General features: G+C 36.6%; 2 protein-coding genes across 4 annotated transcripts in view; one reads left to right on the top strand and one right to left on the bottom strand.

The window, feature by feature from the left end:
* Nucleotides 1-23,728, bottom strand: part of Dg (Dystroglycan) — a 765,125-nt gene that overhangs the window by 343,466 nt on the left and 397,931 nt on the right. For all 3 annotated transcript variants that reach the window (XM_075310093.1, XM_075310095.1, XM_075310094.1), the window contains one exon: nucleotides 18,611-18,738. The gene's annotated coding sequence lies outside the window, so the exon portion shown is untranslated. The remainder of the gene's footprint in view (nucleotides 1-18,610; nucleotides 18,739-23,728) is intronic.
* On the top strand, nucleotides 2,327-7,707 carry LOC142239981 (uncharacterized). The gene is made up of 4 exons (XM_075311708.1): nucleotides 2,327-2,353; nucleotides 2,410-2,751; nucleotides 7,071-7,233; nucleotides 7,577-7,707. Exons 1-4 carry the CDS (start codon nucleotides 2,327-2,329, stop codon nucleotides 7,705-7,707), a joined length of 663 nt encoding a protein of 220 aa, XP_075167823.1.

Genomic DNA, 23,728 nt, shown 5'->3' with positions numbered 1-23,728 from the left:
AATTTCTCCCTGATCAAGAATATATATACTTTATATAGTCGGAAATCGATATTTCGATGTGTTACAAACGGAATGACAAACTTATTATACCCCCGTCACCATTCTATGGTGATGGGTATAAAAAACTTTATTTTAGAGAAATGCGTCTTCCATGTTAAGCAAAATTTGCATTCTTATTCTAAGGACATGGAATCTTTGACTTCACGACAATATTTTTTTCAGTGTAGAAAACTAAAAAATTAAATATAAATAAGATCGTTTAATTGCATTTATTTGACGTTCATTACAAACATCTTTGTAGTAATACGGGATGAAATTGATCGAAAGTACTGTTGTTACTTTTACAACACATACTAGATATATATTTTGACATTTGCCGTTTTTGAAAACAATTACTAAAAAACACGTTGTGTTTTCCCCAATGTACGTACGTACAAAAATACATATCGTACATTTTAAACGTTTACTCACACTACGCTAAGTACTAGCTAAATTTGAAATTACCTACACAGTGTAGTTTCAAAGTTACACATTTCATTCAAGTAATATTTTATTCGGAGCGGAGCGGTTTTTCATTTGGAAACCGCTCCGCTCCCGCTCCGCTCCGGATTTTAGAAATGCAGCTCCCGCTCCGGCAAAAAAAGGGCTTGCTCCGCTCCGCTCCGGATCCCTGGGATAAAAGTTTGACAAAATTTTCTCTAGGATAAAATTTTGACAAAGTTTACTATAGAAATAAAATTTTGACACAATTTCCCATAGAAATAAAATTTTGACAAAATTATATAAGAAAATTTCTATAGGATAAAATTTTGAAAATTTTTCTCTAGGTATCAATTTTTGAAAAAATTTTCTATAGAAATAAAATTTTGACAACATTTTCTATAGAAATAAAATTTTGACCAATTTTCTATAGAAATAAATTTTTTGACAAAATTTTCTATAGAAATAAAATTTTGACACAATTCTATAGGATAAAATTTTGCTCTAGGTATACATTTTTGAAAAATTCTCTCCAGGATAAAATTTTGACAAAATTTTTTCAAGGAATATAATTTTGACACAATTTCCTATAGAAATAAAATTTTGACAAAATTTCTTATAGAAACAAAATTTTGACAAAATTTTCTATAGAAACAAAATTTTGAAAAAATTGTCTTGGAATAAAATTAGGATAAATTTTTGACAAAATTTTCACTAGGAATAAATTTTTGACAAAATTCTCTATAGGATAAAATTTTGACAAAATTCTCTCTATGATAAAATGTTGACAAAATTTTTCATAGGAAAAATTTTATTCCTATGAACAACATTTTCTATAGAAATAAAATTTTGACAAAATTTTCTGTAGGAAAAAATTTTTGGCAAACTTTCTATAGAAAAAATTGCCTAATTTTCTATAGAAATAAAATTTTGACAAAATTATCTATAAAAATCAAAAACTTCAAAAAAGATTTATTTATTTATTTATTTGTTAATTGTTTGGTAAAAGTTTCTTTACATTTTGGTAGATTATTTTTGGATCGTGTGGCAACCGTGTACACTACACCTATATATATTTCCAGCAAGATAATAATAACTAAAGAGTAGCGATGGACAATTCCCAGCATTTCAATTTGCCTTCCCAAATATGTACGCCTATGGACTTAAAACCATAACCGTGTATAAAACTAAATGTTAATGTTTCCAATTTTCATTGATAGAATCGAGAAAAAATAGAAAAATCACTTAACGCATCTGAGATATTCAATATATAAATTTAGTTAGTTTTTATAAATATATATAATTTATAAATTATAAACATTTACCAACTGATGCTAAAATGATGTCACACATGGCGTAAAATGATAGAAAACTCTTGCATTGGAACAAAAAAATCAAATCAATAAATTCATCTAAAGAATTTTTAACTGAAATTGCTACACTAAGAGAAGAGTGAAACCATGAGCACTATGGGTACATAGTAAAAATTACAATAATCAAAAAACACCCACATTAATTAAAAATTTATTGAATAAAGCCGTTTTTTTGTAAAACAAAACTAATTAATCTGTAAATTGGATTTTTTTTTATTTAATTACATTTGTAAAAATATGCGACGTTCATATTTTTTTCTGTGGAAGATATAGAAAACCAGACATTTGCTAAAAGCTTTTTAATAAATTATATGCGATTTGCTTTATATTTCTGTCGAGTTGAGGATTTTAACATATTCGGAGTCAAGCATATCAACTCATTTGTCTAATATTCGTACTGGCGTACGTAAACTCAGAAAATCGCAATGAAGTTACCGCATAAGTTCTATAAAATGTTCTCTGTCTTATTGATAATGTGTGCTTTCGTCATTAAGATTCAGGTAAAATTTCTCAGTAAATTTGACTTAATATTATTAATGGACTTACGATTATTTAGGGTGCCAAACGTCAATTCGATCTTGTGGTTCATGACGTCGCCTGTAACATTTCCGATCCGGATTGGGTAAAAATATTTACTTGTACTTTAAATAAATTGGCTACAAGTCGATACAGTTTCGGTTTCTGCTATGAATTAAGTCGTTCATTGGATACAAATGCCGAAGCTTGGATACGAATGTACTACAATATAGCGAGGAGTAAACGCATTGTTAAACTCATCGATTTAAGAATGAGAATTTGCGATGCCTTTAATACCATACAAAGAATTCCTATGGTTCAAAATGTCCTGATTGAACTTCGGCGAAGTAGTAATTTACCCATAGAATGTCCATTAAAAAAGGTAAATGTTAAATAATTTATCCTAGTAGTAGAATCCAGAAAAGAACTAAATCAAATTGTCCGTGTCCAAGCTCATATATATCCTCCATACGGTTGCCACAGTTGGTAGAATTCTACCAAAAATGGTAGATTTTTTACTGCTTGGTAGTATTCTTAATTTTTTGGTACACAGAAAAAAAATTCATGAAAAATTTTCCAATTAAAGTCTTAATTGAGTTTAAAAAAATATTCAATTAAAAATTTAATTGATTCAACAAATTTTTTAATCGAAACAAAAATCAATCACAAAAATTAATAGTATCAATTTATTTTTAATTGGACCAATTAATTTTTAATTGACGTTCAATTAATTATTTAATTGATACTATCATTTCTGTGATTGAAGTCATTTCAATTAAAAAATTAATTGGATCAATTAATTTTGTGATTGAATCAGAAAATATTTCTTTTGTGTAGATTTTGCAAAATTTTCCTCCTCAAATTTACACTATAAATAAAATTTTGACAAAATTTTCTATAGAAATACAATTTTGACTACATTTTCTATAGAAATAAAATTTTGACAAAATTTTCTATAGAAATAAAATGTTGACAACATTTTCTATAGAAATAAAATTTTGACAAAATTTTCTACAGAAATAAAATTTTGACAAAATTTTCTATAGAAATAAAATGTTGACAAAATTTTCTATAGAAACACAATTTTGCAAACATCTTACACAAAAATAAAATTTTGACAAAATTTTCTATAGAAATAACATTTTGACAAAATTTTCTATAGAAATAACATTTTGACAAGATTTTCTATAGAAAATAAAATTTTGACAAAATTTTCTACAGAAATAAAATTTTGACAAAATTTTCTATAGAAATAAAATCTTGACAAAATTTTCTATAGAAATAAAATTTTGACAAAATGTTCAATAGAAATAAAATTTTGACAAAATTTCCTCCGGAAATAGAATTTTGACAAAATTTTCTATAGAAATAAAATTTTGACAAAATTTTCTATAGAAATACAATTTTGACAACATTTTCTATAGAAATACATTTTTGAAAAAAAAAACTTCGACAAAATTCCCACTAAAAATAAAATGTTGATAAAATTTTCTATAGAAATAAAATTTTGACAAAATGTTCAATAGAAATAAAATTTTGACAAGATTTTCGATAGAAAATAAAATTTTGACAAAATTTTCTATAGAAATAAAATTTTGACAAAATTTTCTATAGAAATACAATTTTGACTACATTTTCTATAGAAATAAAATTTTGACAAAATTTTCTATAGAAATAAAATGTTGACAACATTTTCTATAGAAATAAAATTTTGACAAAATTTTCTACAGAAATAAAATTTTGACAAAATTTTCTATAGAAATAAAATGTTGACAAAATTTTCTATAGAAACACAATTTTGCAAACATCTTACACAAAAATAAAATTTTGACAAAATTTTCTATAGAAATAACATTTTGACAAAATTTTCTATAGAAATAACATTTTGACAAGATTTTCTATAGAAAATAAAATTTTGACAAAATTTTCTACAGAAATAAAATTTTGACAAAATTTTCTATAGAAATAAAATCTTGACAAAATTTTCTATAGAAATAAAATTTTGACAAAATGTTCAATAGAAATAAAATTTTGACAAAATTTCCTCCGGAAATAGAATTTTGACAAAATTTTCTATAGAAATAAAATTTTGACAAAATTTTCTATAGAAATACAATTTTGACAACATTTTCTATAGAAATACATTTTTGAAAAAAAAAACTTCGACAAAATTCCCACTAAAAATAAAATGTTGATAAAATTTTCTATAGAAATAAAATTTTGACAAAATGTTCAATAGAAATAAAATTTTGACAAGATTTTCGATAGAAAATAAAATTTTGACAAAATTTTCTATAGAAATAAAATTTTGACAAAATTTTCTATAGAAATAAAATTTTGACAAAATTTTCTATAGAAATAAAATTTTGACAAAATTTTCTATAGAAATAAAATTTTGACAAGATTTTCGATAGAAAATAAAATTTTGACAAAATTTTCTATAGAAATAAAATTTTGACAAAATTTTCTACAGAAATAAAAATTTGACAAAATTTTCTATAAAAATAAGATATTGACAAAATTTACCATAGATTATTCTTCGCTGACACGGAGGGGAAGCAGTTTGTCTGACGAAGATTCGAATGGCAAATGTAGAAAGAGTTTGTAAGAGGAAGATTTTACTTCGCAGGCGAGGGAAAGCGTCTGTCCGACGAAGATTATACTTCGCAGGTAAATGGGTAAAGAGTTTGTACGACGAAGATTTTACTTTGCATGCGAGGGGAAGGCGTGTGTGTGATGAAGATTATCGGTTGTGTTGGTTTGGTCGGCAGTCGGTGGTTGGCCGATGTTTATGATTCGCGTGATGCGGCGGCAGTTTGATGTTTCGGGTGATGTGGCGATATATTGATGATTCGGGTGATGCGGGATATATTGATGATTCGGGTGATGCGGCGATTCAGTGTTGATAGTGTACGTTGATAATCCGGGTGATGTGGCGATTCGGTGTTGATTCGTTGTTAGGTTAGTAACAAAACTACAAACGACGTGCCGAACCTACTAGTGGAAGCAAGCTAATAGCCCAAGCTATTAGTGCGGAAGCAAGCTAATTGCCGAAACAATTAGTGCGGAAGCAAGCTAATTGCCGAAACAATCAGTGCGGAAGCAAGCTAATAGCCGAAACTATTAGTGCGGAAGCAAGCTAATCGTCGGGAAACGAATAGTGCGGAAGCAAGCTAATCGTCGGGAAACGAATAGTGCGGAAGCAAGCGAATAGCCGAAGCTACTAGTGCGGAAGCAAGCTAATAGCCCAAGCTATTAGTGCGGAAGCAAGCTAATTGCCGAAACAATTAGTGCGGAAGCAAGCTAATCGTCGGGAAACGATTAGTGCGGAAGCAAGCTAATTGCCGAAACAATCAGTGCGGAAGCAAGCTAATTGCCGAAACAATTAGTGCGGAAGCAAGCTAATCGTCGGGAAACGATTAGTGCGGAAGCAAGCTAATTGCCAAAACAATCAGTGCGGAAGCAAGCTAATTGCCGAAACAATTAGTGCGGAAGCAAGCTAATCGTCGGGAAACGATTAGTGCGGAAGCAAGCTAATTGCCGAAACAATCAGTGCGGAAGCAAGCTAATAGCCGAAACTATTAGTGCGGAAGGAAGCTAATAGTCGAAACTATTAGTGCGGAAGCAAGCTAATCGTCGGGAAACGAATAGTGCGGAAGCAAGCTAATCGTCGGGAAACGATTAGTGCGGAAGCAAGCTAATAGCCGAAGCTACTAGTGCGGAAGCAAGCTAATAGCTGAAGCTACTAGTGCGGAAGCAAGCTAATAGCCGAAGCTACTAGTGTGGAAGCAAGCTAATCATCGGGAAACTATTAGTGCGGAAGCAAGCTAATAACCGAAGCTAAGAGTGCGGAAGCAAGCTAATAGCCGAAGCTACTAGTGCGGAAGCAAGCTAACAACCGAAGCTACTATTGCGGAAGCAAGCTAATCATCGGGAAACGATAAGTGCGGAAGCAAGCTAATTGCCGAAACAATTATTGCGGAAGCAAGCTAATAACAGAAGCTATTAGTGCGGAAGCAAGCTAAATGCCGAAACACTTAGTGCGGTGGTAGAGTTCCTGTCGTTAGTGGGAACTGACTGCGGTCGTGCCACTCGTCGTGTTCAATACCCTTCGGCTGTCGGGACTCCTTGCTCGTTGCCCAAAAACCCCGAGTTTATATTCTCCCACAGCCACGACGTAGATGAGAATTATACTCATAGCACGCAGAAATAAATGTTGCCCAAAAGTCAGATTGCCTCATAAAGCATTTTCCCATACCCACTCAGACTGCATTGAATGGAAGTGGGCATGTGGAGAGTGGTGCAGTGGGCATATGCATAGTGGCCACATAAAATACACATATACCAAACAACGTAAAGCACAATTAAATAAATTCATGTAAGGACAAATACTTTTTGTATTTCGTTCCGTTACAATACCTAAGACAAAACCTTTTTTTATCATAAAATTATCTCTGTGTTTTTTTGTTGCGTTGTCTAGCGACTTTTGCTATCACAGTGTGAGTAGCGACAATTTTATTTCACGTGGCAGTCTTTAGTGAATATTCCTGTCGTGCATTTCCCAATTGTTTTTGAACAGGCTTTTATGTTTGATCGCCTCATAAGGACTATCTAATGGTGGATTCGGGCTGTTTGGGTTTATCTCTCTATTTAGGTTTCGAAAGTATCTTTATAAAAATTCTTTCCTTTTCTGTCTTTTAGAATTATTTGTATAACGTTTCCAACATGATGATAACCGATGCAATTATACCAATGTACGCTGGAAATTTTGAATTTAATATAACATTGGATTATTATGAAACACGGAAAAAACTTGGTGGCTCCTGTAAAATTAGAGGTTCAATCGAACCAAAGAGAAAAAGAGGTTAGCGAAAATTGTTGATACGATAGTACGGTAGTACGGTAGTATAAGCGCGTATTCCCAAATTTCTAATTTATTATATGTATGTTCCCTATTATATATGTATTTCTGTATGCCAATATATGTTACATACATGGATTGTATAGTTCAAGAGTATTTTGGTTGTGACAATAAATAGCAAACATTTATCATGTGATACGATTTTATATTCATATTACAAAGGCAAGAAAGATACAAGCAAAGCTATCCATTATAATTTTTTTATTATTTTATTATTATTTTTTATTTGGTTACTGCACAACAAGAATCCAGGTCCTATAATTTAATGTATAGGCCATTGGGATAGCTGGGGCTCCTAGTGGCCTAAGCCATCCCAAGAATAAAATGATGACGAAATTGCAAATGTTTCTTCAGAGCCATACTCGCACAAAGTTTAAGATGGGTGCATTCATTTATGGTGAAATGTATAAATTTTAAGAAATTCCGAATTTTTTGGTGGGAAATTAGAATGTAGTAAATTACAGTTAGCAACAAAACACGTTCATAGCTCACTTTGGAACTTTAATGCAAATAAAAGGAGTTAAGAAAAAAAATATTTGGTGTATTTCAATTTAGTTTTAGGTTTAATTTAATTTAGGAAGATGCTTTATGCACCAGATAGTGTATCCACCCATTTGTCGGATTCCGTTACAATTGGTTACCGGCTAAAAACCCATCCCTTTTCCCTCGGGGTATGATTACCACCGCGAAACCACCTTCGCACTACTTCGATGTGGACTTCACGCGATCCGTGATCATATCCTTCTAGTCTGCATCCAGATTCAAGCTTATATTAATCATGTCACAGAGTCCATGCCAACCTTTTCCATGCGGAGAACTTGTTCTACAAATCGCCCTACGGCCTCCCAGTTGCCCTCACTCTGTACCATTTACTGGATTATACTTCCCGGAGATATATGTCCAATTTCATATTCTTGCGCTGTCCGTCGTTATATCCACTGGCTACATCTACAGAATGTATGTTCGACATCATCTGCGACCTCTTCATCTTCGTAAATACAATTCTCTGAGCTACATTTCCCCCTACGATGCAGCTACTTTCGAAAATATCCGTGACTAGAGAGAATCTTCTCTCTCGCCATAACTGTAAGTCAGTTATAAGTCGGTGTGTCCATCTGCCCTGTGTCTCGTTTCTCCATTGTACCTGCCATCTAAAGGATGATACGGTCAAAATTTGGTCAATATAAACTTGACGTATTTCTTTCAATTTTGCATTTAAAAATCCTGAACACCCCTCATTTTGAAGGTGTGTGTGTGTGTAGAATGTTGCTCCTATTTTGATTTTGGAATTCACTCTTCAGTTGTCAAAATGCCGTCCAAGCAAGAAGAGCAGCGTATCAAAATATTGCTCGCGCATCGCGAAAATCCGAGCTACTCGCACGCAAAGCTGGCAAAATCGCTAAAAGTTGCCAAATCAACCGTTACAAATGTAATTAAAATATTTGGAAGTCTGGATCGGGGGGAAATCGAAAACCGGAAGCCGCTGAGACGACAACGAGAGTTGCCGGTAGTTTCAAGCGAAACCCTAACCTCTCTCTCCGAGATGCCGCAAATAAGCTGGGTGTATCGTCTACAACCGTGCATCGAGCCAAAAAACGAGCCGGACTATCGACTTACAAGAAGGTAGTGACTCCAAATCGCGATGATAAACAAAATACGACGGCCAAAGCGCGATCCCGGAGGCTGTACACGACGATGCTGACGAAGTTTTACTGCGTGGTAATGGACGACGAAACCTACGTCAAAGCCGACTACAAGCAGCTTCCGGGACAAGAGTTTTATACGGCAAAAGGAAGGGGAAAGGTACCAGATATTTTCAAGCACATAAAACTGTCAAAGTTCGCAAAGAAATATCTGGTTTGGCAAGCCATCTGTACCTGTGGCTTGAAAAGCAGCATTTTCATAGCTTCCGGGACTGTCAACCAAGAAATTTACGTAAAAGAGTGTTTGAATAAACGTCTGCTGCCTTTCCTGAAGAAACACGGTTGTTCGGATTTGGCATCCTGCCAATACGGTAAAAAGGCCATGGAGTGGTACGCCGCCAACAACGTGCAGGTGGTTCCCAAGGGCAAGAACCCTCCCAACACGCCAGAGCTCCGCCCAATTGAGAAATACTGGGCTATTGTCAAGCGGAACCTAAAGAAGACCAAAAAAACTGCTAATGACGAGCAGCAGTTCAAGGCAAACTGGCTTTCAGCGGCGAAGAAGGTGGACAAGGTGGCTGTACAAACTCTGATGGCAGGTGTCAAGCGTGAGGCCCGGCAATTCGGATTTGGAAAAGCGAAAGCCTAACTGAATATTTTTCCTGAATTTTATACTAATTGAACTTGAAAAAGAAATTTAATTTGATTTTTTAAATAAACGATTTCACCGATTTACACGCGTTTTCCCTTGACCAAATTTTGACCGTATCACCCTTTATTTGTGGTCTCTTGGTGAATTTTGGTATCTTGTTTGACCTTGAAAACCTTTTGCCGATCAATCGTCTGGAGGTCTATTCGGATCGTTCTTGCTATCACTAATGCAGATTTCGCCACTACCGTGCGGTATGCTGAAGTGATTCTCGAAGCCGTTCTCTTTACTGAAAGCAGTCTTTTCGCACTAGTCCGTTGCTGTAAGGTCGACACCCAGATCTGACATCCATAGAGGAGTATACTGTTAGTCTTCTCCATAAGTATCCTTCTTCTGTTTGGAAGAGAACCTCCTATGTTTGCCTGCTCAGTCGCGACGATACCGTAGCAGCTTTCTCCGTTGCGTACTCTATCTGTTTAGAGTATGTTAGTTTCGAGTCCAGCCTTAGTCCAAAGTACTTGATTGTCTGCTTTGCTGGGATTACCATGTCTCTGTGTACCTCTATTTCTGGAGAAAGATGCCGTGTCGTTAGTAGTAGCAGTTCGGCCTTTTGTAAGTCATACATCATAGGCGGAGTTTACGTTGAGCCTCTTCCGTATTTCTCACCCCTATCACGCGGCCATGCATCGTATGTCGCATTCCACAGATCTGGCCCAAGGATTATGTTAGGTTAGGTGGCAGGCCGATGTATCGGGCACGCTTATACTATTCAGTCCATTGTGATACCACATTGGTGAACTTCCCTCTTATCACTGAGAGCTGCCCGATTCCATGTTAAGCTCAATGACAAGGGACCTCCTTTTTATAGCCGAGTCCCAACGGCGTTCCACATCGCAGTGAAACGAATTAGAGAAGCTTTGAAACCCTCAGAAATGTCACCAGCATTAATGAGGTGGCATAATCCACCGCTGAAAAACTTTTTGGTGTTCGGTCGAAGAGAGAATCGAACCCTTGACCTTGTGTATGCAAGGCGGGCATGGTTAGGTTAGGTTATGTTATGTGGCAGCCCGATGTATCGGGCTCGCTTAGACTATTCAGTCCATTGTGATACCACATTGGTGAACTTCTCTCTTATCACTGAGTGCTGCCCGACTCCATGTAAAGCTCAATGACAAGGGACCTCCTTTTTGTAGCCGAGTCCTAACGGCGTTCCACATCGCAGTGAAACGAATTAGAGAAGCTTTGAAACCGTTAGAAATGTCACCCGCATTAATGAGGTGGCATAATCCAACGCTGAAAAACTTTTTGGTGTTCGGTCGCAGCAAGAATCGAACCCATGGCCTCGTGTATGCAAGGCGGGCATGCTAACCATTGCACCGAGGTGGCTCCACTAATGCAGCTTCTGCCATTATACCGTGCGGTATGCTGAAGTGGTTCTCAGAGCCGTTCTCTTTACTGAAAGCAGTCTTTTCACTTTAGTCCGTTGCTGTAAGGTCGACACCCAGATCTGATATCCATAGAGGAGTATACTGTTAGTATCCTCGATAGAGACCTCCTATGTTTGCCATCAGCCTGCTCAGTCGCGACGATATCGTTGCAGATTTCTCCGTTGCGTACTCTAACTGTTTAGAGTACGTTAGTTTCGAGTCCAGCCTTAGTTCAAAGTACTTGATTGACTGCATTGCTGGGATTACCATGTCTATGTGTATCTATATTTCTAGAGGCAGATGCTGTGTCGTTAGTAGTAGCAGTTCGGTCTTTTCTAAGCTATGCATCATAGTTTGGCGGAGTTTACGTTGAGCCTCTTCCGTATTTCTCGCCCTTATCACGCGGCCATGTCATCAGCGCAGCCAAGAAGAAAGTTATCGCCTGGCTTGGGTGTCTTAAGTATTTCGTCGTATGTCGCATTCCACAGATCTGGCCCAAGGATTAGGTTAGGTGGCAGCCCGATGTATCAGGCTCGCTTAGACTATTCAGTCCATTGTGAAACCACATTGGTGAACATCTCTCTTATCACTGAGTGCTGCCCGATTCCATGTTAAGCTCAATGACAAGGGACCTCCTTATTATAGCCGAGTCCAAACGGCGTTCCATATTGCAGTGAAACCACTTAGAGAAGCTTTGAAACCCTCAGAAATTTCACCAGCATTACTGAGGTGGGATAATCCACCGCTGAAAAACTTTTTGGTGTTCGGTCGAAGCTAGAATCGAACCCATGACCTTGTGTATGCAAGGCGGGTATGCTAACCATTGCACCACGGTGGCTCCACTAATGCAGCTTCCCCCAATACCGTGCGGTATGCTGAAGTGATTCTCAGAGCTGTTCTCTTTACTGAAAACAGTATTTTCACTCTAGTCCGTTGCTGTAAGGTCGACACCCAGATCTGACATCCATAGAGGAGTATACTGTTAGTATCCTCCATAGAGACCTTCTATGTGTGCCATCAGCCTGGTCAGTCGCGAAGATATCGTAGCAGCTTCCTATCTATCTGTTTAGAGTATGTTAGTTTCGAGTCCAGCCATAGTCCAATGTACTTGATTGACTGCTTGGCTGGGATTACCATGTCTATGTGTATCTCTATTTCTAGAGGCAGATGCCGTGTCGCTAGTAGTAGCAGTTCGGTCTTTTGTAAGCTATGCATCATAGTTTGGCGGAGTTTACGTTGAGCCTCTTCCGTATATCTCGCCCTTACACGCGGCCATGTCATCAGCACAGCCAAGAAGAAACTTATCGCCTGGCTTGGGTGTCTTAAGTATTTCGTCGTATGTCGCATTCCAGAGATCTGGTCTAATGATTAGGTTATGTTAGGTGGCAGCCCGATGTATTAGGCTCACATAGACTATTCAGTCCATTGTGATATCACATTGGTGAACTTCTCTCTTATCACTGAGTGCTGCCCGATTCCATGTTAAGCTCAATGACAAGGGACCTCCTTTTCATAGCCGAGTCCGAACGGCGTTCCACATTGCAGTGAAACCACTTAGAGAAGCTTTGAAGAAATGTCACCAGCATTACTGAGGTGGGATAATCCACCGCTGAAAAACTTTTTGGTGTTCGGTCGAAGCAAGAATCGAACCCATGACCTTGTGTATGCAAGGCGGGCATGCTAACCATTGCACCGCGGTGGTCTTGTGGACAGACCCACAACAGTCCTGATGGCCTCGTCAAGTCTTGGTTTGATGAGCCGCTTGAATAGTTTTACAACTGTGTCCAGCATAAACAATGGCCTGTACGACGCTAGCGATGCTTGGTCGCACTTGCCCTTACTGATACGAACTAAACTTTATTTTTTTCAAACATTAGCCTTCTCTTAGGCAGGTGATGAACACATCAAGTAGTTTCGGGTCGCTTGGTTTCTATTTCCTTAAATATCTCTGGGCGTGTACAGTCAGGACCATATTTTGCGGTATTTTGCAGTTCCTCTGTTGTAAAGACAGAGATGTTAGTTAGCACTTCTGTCTCGTTCTTGTCTTCTATGATCTCATGTCTTGTGAATAAAGTTTCCACGATGTTTCACATTTCATTCTCGTCCATCTTGTGCACTGGATTTCTCATGCCGAATTTTTGCACTATTTGGTATCCTAGTCCCCAAAGACTAGTGTTTATGTCTAATCTTATCTTTTGCCATTTATCCCTCTTGCTCTTACTTATACTGTCATGTTATCGTTACCTAGGCCTCTTTGTACGCATTGTGTTCTGATGGTCGCTTCGTTTCTAGTATTTTCTATTCCCATATCTTCGGAATAATGATCTCATATACAAAAGAAACATACGGAATGGTGGTGGGTTACCGGAATATAGCTGTTGTAGTGCCAATGTTCGCAACTGTCATGCCTATCCTTGCGATCGTATCTGGAATCCTCCTTCTTTTTGGGTCTGTAGTTCTCCTTGCCCACTCAATCGCCCGTAAGTTGATGTCCCCCGTTATAGATCGCATTGTCTGAGTCGTGACAAGTTCTCGAAGTCATTCAACAATCGATTAACAGGTTGGCTATATAATTAAGTTTAAAGTTTCTATAGAAATAAAATTTTGACAAAATTTTCTATAGAAATAAAATTTTTACAAAATTGTCTATAGAAATAAAATTTTGACAAAATTTTCTATAGAAATAACATTTTGGTAGATTATTTTTGACTCGAGTGGCAACCATGAATATGAACCGATATGGACCAATTTTTGTGTGATTGGGGATCCGCTATATATAACTATAGACCGATATGGACCAATCTTGGCATGGATATTAGCGGCCTTATACTAACACCACGTTGCAAATTTCAAACGGATTGGATGAATTTCGCTCCTCCAAGAGGCTCCGGAGATCAAATCTGGGGAACGGTTTATATGGGGGCTATATATAATTATGGACCGATATGGACCAATTCTTGCGTGTTTGTTAGAGATCACATTTTAAAACCATGTTCCAAATTTCAACCATATCGGATGAATTTTGCTCCTCCGGAGGACAAATCTGGGAACCGATTTATATGGGGGCTATATATAATTATAGACCGATATGGACCAATTGAGGCATGGTCATTAGAGAACATATACCAACACCATATACCGAATTTCAGCCGGATCGGATGAAATTTTCGTTTCTTAGAGGGTCCGCAAGCCAAATCGGGGGATCGGTTTATATGGGGGCTATATATAATTATAGACCGATATGGACCAATTTTTTCATGGTCATTAGCGAATATATACCAATACCATGTACCAAATTTCAGCCGGATCGGATGAAATTTGCTTCTCTTAGAGTCTCCGCAAGCCAAATCGGGAGATCGGTTTATATGGGGGCTATATATAATTACGGTGCGATGTGGACCAATTTTTGCATGGTTGTTAGAGACCATATACTAACACCATATACCAAATTTCAGCCGGATCGGATGAAATTCATTTCTCTTTGAGCAATCGCAAGCCAAATTTGGGGGTCCGTTTATATGGGGGCTATACGTAAAAGTGGACCGATATGGCCCATTTGCAATACCATCCGACCTACATCAATAACAACTACTTGTGCCAAGTTTCAAGTCGATAGCTTGTTTCGTTCGGAAGTTAGCGTGATTTCAACAGACGGACGGACGGATGGGCGGACATGCTCACATCGACTCAGAATTTCACCACGACCCAGAATATATATACTTTATGGGGTCTTAGAGCAATATTTCGATGTGTTACAAACGGAATGACAAAGTTAATATACCCCCATCCTATGGTGGAGGGTATAAAAATAACAATCTTTGTAATACTAACAAAGTTTGTCATTAAAATTGAGTCAAAGAACTTTAACAATTTTTTTTTTTTCAAAAAATCAATACCAATTTTTATGAGATTGACGCAAATGTTGGTTTGCAGTAAACCAACTCTTTTGTTGTTTGAATATCAAGTACTTCAAATTATAAATGATATAAATATTTTCCAATAACTTTGTAGCCTAAAGTTTAAAAAATAAGCCTGCACTGTTAGAAAAATATGTTTTTCATATGTTCCGATATAAACAAAATGTGTTTCGGGCACGATTTTAAACCACAATATATTTAAGTGCGAACATGTAATTTTCCTAAACTAACACTAAATGTTTGGGACATCTATGTTAATATGTTAGAATATATTATGTTTGGGGCATGAATGTTTCATAAAAATCATATGTGTGAATATAAACATATATAAATTTACAAATTTCGACTAAACATACATATTTTGTGATATTTTATTCAAAGCGACAGCGAGAGTATAGAGAGAAATAGAGATGGAAACCGGGAGAGTTGACGAAAGATATCAATATAACACAGCAAAAGAGTCAAAAGAGAACAATTTCTGTGAAACCGCTTGTATGTTGTTTCGGAAAACTGTTTTATGATAAGGCCAAAAATTTGATATGTTTAAGTCTAAATATTATTTAATTTGAATAAAGAGAATATAAATTCTGAACCAAGAGAATAGACATTTGAAAAACAAACAGCTTATGTTTTCGCCTTGAGAGCAGCATTTTATGTATGTGTGGACATGTGTTTTGTTTATCATTTTGGCATTATGGGCACAATTTTTTTCTTGGTTCGTTAAAAGAAATCAGGGGTCTTCATAAAAATAACGAAAGGGCACTATACTCTTTTTAGAGTTGGGACAGTAAAATGAAATAAGGAGGAAATAGTGAAAAATTACACAGTAAAATGTAAAAAAACAAACTTTAGTTCCTCTTTATTAAAAAGTAGTCCACGAGGAGTTGACGGACACCATCAAATATAAAAGCGGGCATTAAGTTCGAGTTTTACAGCTAAAACAATTTAAAAAGTTTATTTTCTTTAAAATGAATTATTAAAGAAAAATAAAAGGAATTTTAGAGCGATGGTGTTAAATGCTAGTAAAAAACTATTCACTCCTAAATAAATTTATGTTTATATTATAAAATTATGTATGTATGTTTATACTCGACTCCACGTTCTTCTTTTGTTAGTTTTTGAATTCCTTCCCAATTTTAAAGTTTTGTACAAAAACAGTTTTTTATTACAAGATTGTTATTTTTGCAATAAAAAATAATATTTTATCCAAAAATCAGTCAATTTCGTTTATATCAAGCACTGCTACTGACTATAAATCTTTAATAACGCACATTTCGAAGTTTCATTTAAAAAAAATGAATATAGTATAAATATAAATGTGTAAATTAAAAAAAAATGTTCGGTCGGAGCAGGGATTGAACCCACGACCCTTTGCATGCAAGGCAGACATGCTAACCACTGCTCCACGTGGCAAACAAATGTATGTTTCTGTTAAATAATGTTATGTTTGCATGGGCTCGTGGGCGCTGCAAACTATGCTATATAAATGTAACTTAAAACGATAATTATCTACTGGTGACTATAACAGCTACGTAGCCCAGTGGATAGTGTGTTGGCTTACAAACTGTATGGTCCTCGGTTCGATTCTCCATGCAGGCGAAAGGTAAAATTTAAAAAATTTATAAAAGTGAATAATTTCTTCAACATTATTTGTATTACAGAAAAAGGTGCCAATAACTAAAAAATTTCGTGGAAGTGAAAATTACGAGTATGTTAGGGAATGAGCACAATCGTGTTTGGGAAAAATTCTTCCAAGCATATAATATTTTTGGCTCAAAATGCTTCCAAACATATAATATGTTCACATAAAACAAAAATATTAATGTTTCGGAAGTATGCAATAATATATGCGTTTCCTGCAAAATATGTTTGGAACATATGTTAAAGAAGCGATTTTTTTTGAGGGTGTGCAATAGTCTTAATATAAGACAATGTCGAGTGGTTGGAGCAAAGCAAATTTGTTTGCAGCAACTACACCCTCAAAAAAAATCGCTTCTTTAACATATGTTCCAAACATATTTTCACTTCCACGAAATTTTTTAGTTATTGGCACCTTTCTCTGTAATACAAATAATGTTGAAGAAATTATTCAATTTTATAAATTTTTTAAATTTTACCTTTCGCCTGCACGGAGAATCGAACCGAGGACCATACAGTTTGTAAGCCAACACACTATCCACTGGGCTACGTAGCTGTTATAGTCACCAGTAGATAATTATCGTTTTAAGTTACATTTATATAGCATAGTTTGCAGCGCCCACGAGCCCATGCAAACATAACATTATTTAACAGAAACATACATTTGTTTGCCACGTGGAGCAGTGGTTAGCATGTCTGCCTTGCATGCAAAGGGTCGTGGGTTCAATCCCTGCTCCGACCGAACATTTTTTTTTTTTTTTTTTTTTTAATTTACACATTTATATTTATACTATATTAATTTTTTTAAATGAAACATCGAAATGTGCGTTATTAAAGATTTATAGTCAGTAACAGTGCTTGATATAAACGAAATTGACTGATTTTTGGATAAAATATTATTTTTTATTGCAAAAATAACAATCTTGTAATAAAAAACTGTTTTTGTACAAAACTTTAAAATTGGGAAGTAATTCAAAAACTAACAAAAGAAGAACGTGGAGTCGAGTATAAACATACATACATAATTTTATAATATAAACATAAATTTATTTAGGAGTGAACAGTTTTTTACTAGCATTTAACACCATCGCTCTAAAATTCCTTTTATTTTTCTTTAATAATTCATTTTAAAGAAAATAAACTTTTTAAATTGTTTTAGCTGTAAAAGTCGAACTTAATGCCCGCTTTTATATTGGATGGTGTCCGTCAACTCCTCGTGGACTACTTTTTAATAAAGAGAAACTAAACTTTGTTTTTTTACATTTTACTGTGTAATTTTTCACTATTTCCTCCTTATTTCATTTTACCGTCCCAACTCGAAACAGAGTATAGTGCCCTTTCGTTATTTTTATGAAGACCCCTGATTTCTTTTAACGAATCAAGAAAAAAATAATGCCAAAATGATAAACAAAACACATGTTCACACATACATAAAATGCTGCTCTCAAGGCGAAAACATAAGCTGTTTGTTTTTCAAATGTCTATTCTCTTGGTTCAGAATGTATATTCTCTTTATTCAAATTAAATAATATTTAGACTTAAACATATCAAATTTTTGGCCTTATCATAAAACAGTTTTCCGAAACAACATACAAGCGGTTTCACAGAAATTGTTCTCTTTTGACTCTTTTGCTGTGTTATATTGATATCTTTCGTCAACTCTCCCGGTTTCCATCTCTATTTCTCCCTATACTCTCTCTGTCGCTTTGAATAAAATATCACAACATATGTATGTTTAGTTGAAATTTGTAAATTTATATATGTTTGTATTCACACATATGATTTTTATGAAACATTCATGCCCCAAACATAATATATTCTAACATATTAACATAGATGTCCCAAACATTTAGTGTTAGTTTAGGAAAATTACATGTTCGCACTTAAATATATTGTGGTTTAAAATCGTGCCCGAAACACATTTTGTTTATATCGGAACATATGAAAAACATATTTTTCTAACAGTGTACATTTGTTTTGTTTTCTCACATATTTGAATAATAATAATAATCCGTTCACTTAATTGAATGCTATATACAATCTTACCGATTTGATTATCACCGATGAGTTAATTCCCTCCTATGCCCCAAGTATTGAGTTTAATATATCATTGCAATTTTTTGAATACCAGAAGATGGTAGGCACCTATGAAGTATGCGGATCCTTTGATTAGTCTGAAAAAAGTTGAAAATTACAAAAAAACACTTTAGTTAAGCAAATATTTATTCCATTTATATGATTTTTCTTTATTTTAAATATATAGATATAATTGAAACTGTCGAGCCGAATTGACGTGAGTTTCTTTATTGTTCAACTTCAGGGTCCAATAGTTGACCAAAGAATTGGGAAATTACCCGTAGTTATAAAGTATTTTCTTTAAGAGTAAGTGTTAGGTTAGGTTAGATTGAAAAGAGGATCCGGGTTCCCCGGTTTATCGTCGGCTAACATACACCTAAGTCAGTATTCCGCTGATTGTGCCCTCTAACTTCGTTTCTCCATCGTATCCTTCTTTTATTCCAGGAACTCTGTGCCCCTAACGAACTCCCTAAGTTGCTGGGCCAGATGCCGCATCACCTCTTCACTGATATGGTTAATTTTTTGCTTAGTGACGGCAAAGATAGTGTTCCACGGTCTTATCATCCTCAAAACACGCCCTACATGCACCATCCTCTGCCGGTTCTAATGACAGAGCACCTCTTAATTCCAAGTGCCCGTTGGTTATACACACGGCCCTGACTGTTGTCCCACTTTCCTTGAGTAGTTCTTCAAACTTTTTATACCCTCCACTATAGGATGGGGGGTATATTAACTTTGTCATTCCATTTGTAACACATCGAAATATTGCTCTAAGACCCCATAAATTATATATATTCTGGGTCGTGGTGAAATTCTGAAGCGATCTAAGCATGTCCGTCCGTCCGTCTGTTGAAATCACGTTAACTTCCGAACGAAACAAGCTATCGACCTGAAACTTGGCACAAGTAGTTGTTATTGATGTAGGTCGGATGGTGTTGCAAATGGGCCACATCGGACCACTTTTACGTATAGCCCCCATATAAACCGACGCTAAGATTTGGTTTGCGGAACCTCTTGGAGGAGCAAAATTCATCCGATCCGGTTGATATTTGGTGCATGATGTTAGTATATGCTCTCTAACAACCATACAAAAATTTGTCAATATCGGTCCATAATTATATATAGCCCCCATATAAACCAATCCCAAGATTTGGGGTGCGGAGCCTCTAAGAGAAGCAAATTCCATCCGATCCGGCTGAAATTTGGCACATGGTGTTAATATATGGCCTCTAACAACCATGCAAAAATTCTTACGCATCGGTCTATAATTATATATAGGCCCCATATAAACCGATCCCCAGATTTGACCTCCGAAGCCTCATGAATGAGCAAAATTCATCCGATTCGGTTGAAATTTGGTACATGGTGTTAATATATGGTCTCTACTAACCGTTCAAAAATTGGTCCACATCGGTCCATAATTATATATAGCCCCCATATAAACCGATCCCCCGATTTGATTTGCGGAGCCTCTAAAAGAAGCAAATTTCATTCGATCCGGCTGAAATTTGGTACATGGTGTTAGTATATGCTCTCTAACAACCATGCAAAAATTTGTCAATATCGGTCCATAATTATATATAGCCCCAATATAAACCGATCCCAAGATTTGGCGTGCGGAGCCTCTAAGAGAAGCAAATTCCATCCGATCCGGTTGAAATTTGGTACATGGTGTTAATATATGGTATCTAACAATATATAGGCCCCATATAAACCGATCCCCAGATTTGGCCTCCGAAGCCTCATGGATGAGCAAAATTCACCCAATCCGGTTGAAATTTGGTACGTGGTGTTAGTATATGGTCTCTAACAACCATGCGAAACTTGGTCCATAGCGGTCTTAATTATATGTAACCCCCATTTAAACCGATCCCCAGATTTGACCTCCGGAGCTCTTGGAGGAGCAAAATTCATCCGATCCGGTTGAAATTAGGTATGCGGTGAAATTTGGTACATTGCGCTAGTATATGGTCACTAATAGCCATGCCAAAATTGGTCCATATCGGTCTATAGAAAATTTTGTCAGGATTTTATTACTATAGAAAATTTTGTCAACATTTTATTTCTATAGAAAATTTTGTCAAGATTTTATTTCTATAGAAAATTTTGTCAAGCTGAGTTATATACGTATTTAATCGGCCTTTTTTGTTTAATATATACCCCGTATGGACTAACTTACAATTGAGAAGACGGTGTTAAGAAGTTTTAAGATACCTTGTCATCGGCAAGTGTTACCGCAACCCAAGTAATTCGATTGTGGACGACAGTCTTTAGTACCAGTTTCTATGCAATCCCTGGTGGAGGGTACATAGGATTCGGCCTGGACGAACTTACGGCCGTATATAATTGTTCTTGTTTGAGTCCCCCATAATATTTTCGTAGTCCTTCCGACCGTTATATTGATCCACATCGCTTTAATTGTCTCCCGGGTCCGTTCAGCCCAACTCGACCTGTGTTACCTCTATGGGATTTGGATTTTCTTAAGTTCATTTCCTTTCATTTGCCTGTACGTTTCCTCTTATTCCGACATGGTCCGTGTACCTATATGATGCGGATCCTGACGAATTGTTTGTTATTGCACTCCGTCATTGTTCCCATTATGGCACACACTTCTGGATTATACTGTGGCCCAGTAATCGGTATAAGAACCCAGTCACTTTTTCTCACACATCTTCAATCCATCGGTGCAGCAGTTATTTCTCTGTGGTAACTTTTCTGGGGTTCCATTATTCCAAGTCCAAAGCAAATGCATGAATACCTCCTGATCCTGAATCGATATTAGACAGATTAAAGGAATCGAATCCAGATCTTCCCACTGGAAAGTTGACCGTTGGAATAACGTGTAAGGGCAAAAGTTGCCAGCTCGTTTTTACCCCCAAAAGCCATTATTGTCTTTCTAATATTATTATTACTTTGTTTATAATATTAGTGAAGAATAATGTATGTATGTTATGCTATTTAATTATTATTTTCTCTTATTTACTTAAAGCAAAAGTCAATAACGTTTTCTTTGAATTTAGATGTTTGAAAAGATAGGATAACGCTATCTGTGGGATTTGGAAAGCAGCAAGCAGTCAGCTGTTTGTGGCAACAGCTGTGCGTGCGTGCATGGGCGACTAAACAGCTATAAAAGGTGTAGCAAAAGCAGTTGGTTGGCGATCGCCAAAGAGGTAAGACCTAATTTTAGTTGAGGCCGAGCTTCAATTAAAATTAACACAAACCTCAAAGAGGATCTCCCACCCAGTGCAGCTCGGCCAGGGAAGTATAATATTCATCTGACATACTCCCCTCCATCGGCGAAGTATAATCTTCGTCTGATACTCTCCTTCCCCCTCCATCGGCGAAGTATAATCCTGGTCTGACACCCCTCTCCTTCCCCCTTTTTCTACGCGAAGTATAAACTTTGTCTGACCCACTCTCCTTCCCCTTTTTCTCAGCGAATTTTAATCTTTGTCTGATCCTCTCTCCTTCCCCAACATCAGCGAATTATACTCTTCGTCTGACACAACTGTCCTTCCCCCTTTTTCTCAGAGAAGTATAATCTTCGTCTGACACACTTCCCTCCATCAGCGAAGTATAATCTTCGTCTAACACACTCCCCTCTGCGAATTATAATCTTCGTGAGACATTCTCCAGCTCTCCGGTCTGCAAAGTATAATCTTCGTCAGACGAAATCCATTCCCCGCTCCTGCGAAGTACGAGCTTCGTTAGTCGCACTGTGTTCCCGATATCCGTGTCGCCAGCTGTAGGAGACATACCCCGAGTTCCGGCCGTCCATCCGCAGCCCTGTGGAGAGTGATTCCATGTGCCAACTGGTCTAGTGATTGTATATTTGTAATTAGTGTGTGATTTAATTAGTATAAACCGTTTGTTAAATAAATAGTCGTATCTGTGTTATAAAGAAATGTGCAGTGTATCTCTCTCTCTGGAAGTCCAATAAAAATAAATGGTTTGTAACGACCCTGAAACCCGCTGAGTCTATCCTGGCTAATAGTGTTGAAAACATATCGTTACAAACGTAGATGGTCCAATGCGCCATGCGGTGTTTATATTGCAGACTCATTTTTTGCCATATCTAGCCAAGTCACCGGCCATGTGGGCTATGGCTTCCATTATACTTTGAAATGAAGGTATAGAAAAGCGAGCAGCCGAAGGATCCCGAAGTGGACAAGCCCCTTTCAAAGGCAGAAGTGAACACATCTTCTAACGAAGTCGAAAGAGACATCAATCCATCAGGTATGGAATAACATCATATGCTGGGAGTTTCTACAGTCTCCGAGGATTGTTGCGAGAGTCACCAAGATTTTGATAACTCAATCGAGACGGCTGATGTAACGGTTGTTGAAAATTGTTCTCCAGATAAATATTTACCATTGTAAGGCTGTGCTTAACCAAGAGAATTTTTTAGCTAGCATCTGCAGCATCTGGTGAAAATTTTTCTGAAGGAACCGTGGAGCTATCAAAATTCTCAACCATCGGCCATGACATTGATCGCGCAAAAATCTTTTGCTTACATTGGGTAGGGAGCCACCGTGGTGCAATGGTTAGCATGCCCGCCTTGCATACGCAAGGTCGTGGGTTCGATTCCTGCTACGACCGAACACCAAAATGTTTTTCAGCGGTGGATTATCCCACCTCAGTAATGCTGGTGACATTTCTGAGGGTATCAAAGCTTCTCTAAGTGGTTTCACTGGAATGTGGAACGCCGTTCGGACTCGGCTATAAAAAGGAGGTCCCTTGTCATTGATCTTAACATGGAATCAGGCATCACTCAGTGATAAGAGAGAAGTTCACCACTTTGGTATCACAATGGACTGAATAGTCTAAGTGAGCCTGACACATCGGGCTGCCATATAACCTAACCTAACCTACATTGGGTAGGTATAGTGGCAGCAAGATATTTTCAGGCTCACTTAGACTATTCAGTCCATTGTGATACCACAGTTGTGAACTTCTCTGTTATCACTGAGTGCTGCCCTATTCTATGTTAAGCTCAATGACAATATACCTTTTTTTTATAGCCGAGTCCGAACGGCGTTCCACATTGCAGTGAACCCACTTAGAGAGGCTTTGAAACACTTAGAAATG

This window comes from Haematobia irritans, chromosome 5 (assembly GCF_050003625.1).
Source record: "Haematobia irritans isolate KBUSLIRL chromosome 5, ASM5000362v1, whole genome shotgun sequence".
Taxonomy (NCBI): domain Eukaryota; kingdom Metazoa; phylum Arthropoda; class Insecta; order Diptera; family Muscidae; genus Haematobia; species Haematobia irritans.
The sequence above is the reverse complement of the archived record's forward strand: the minus strand, read 5'-3'. Positions and strand labels throughout refer to the sequence as shown.

Excerpts from the sequence above, each read along its gene's own strand:
- LOC142239981 (XM_075311708.1), top strand. The coding sequence starts at position 2,327 with ATGTGTGCTTTCGTCATTAAGATTCAG. Across the intron at positions 2,354-2,409 it reads CTTTCGTCATTAAGATTCAG|GGTGCCAAACGTCAATTCGA; the intron begins GTAAAATTTCTC and ends ACGATTATTTAG. Across the intron at positions 7,234-7,576 it reads CGAACCAAAGAGAAAAAGAG|CTGGGGCTCCTAGTGGCCTA; the intron begins GTTAGCGAAAAT and ends CCATTGGGATAG.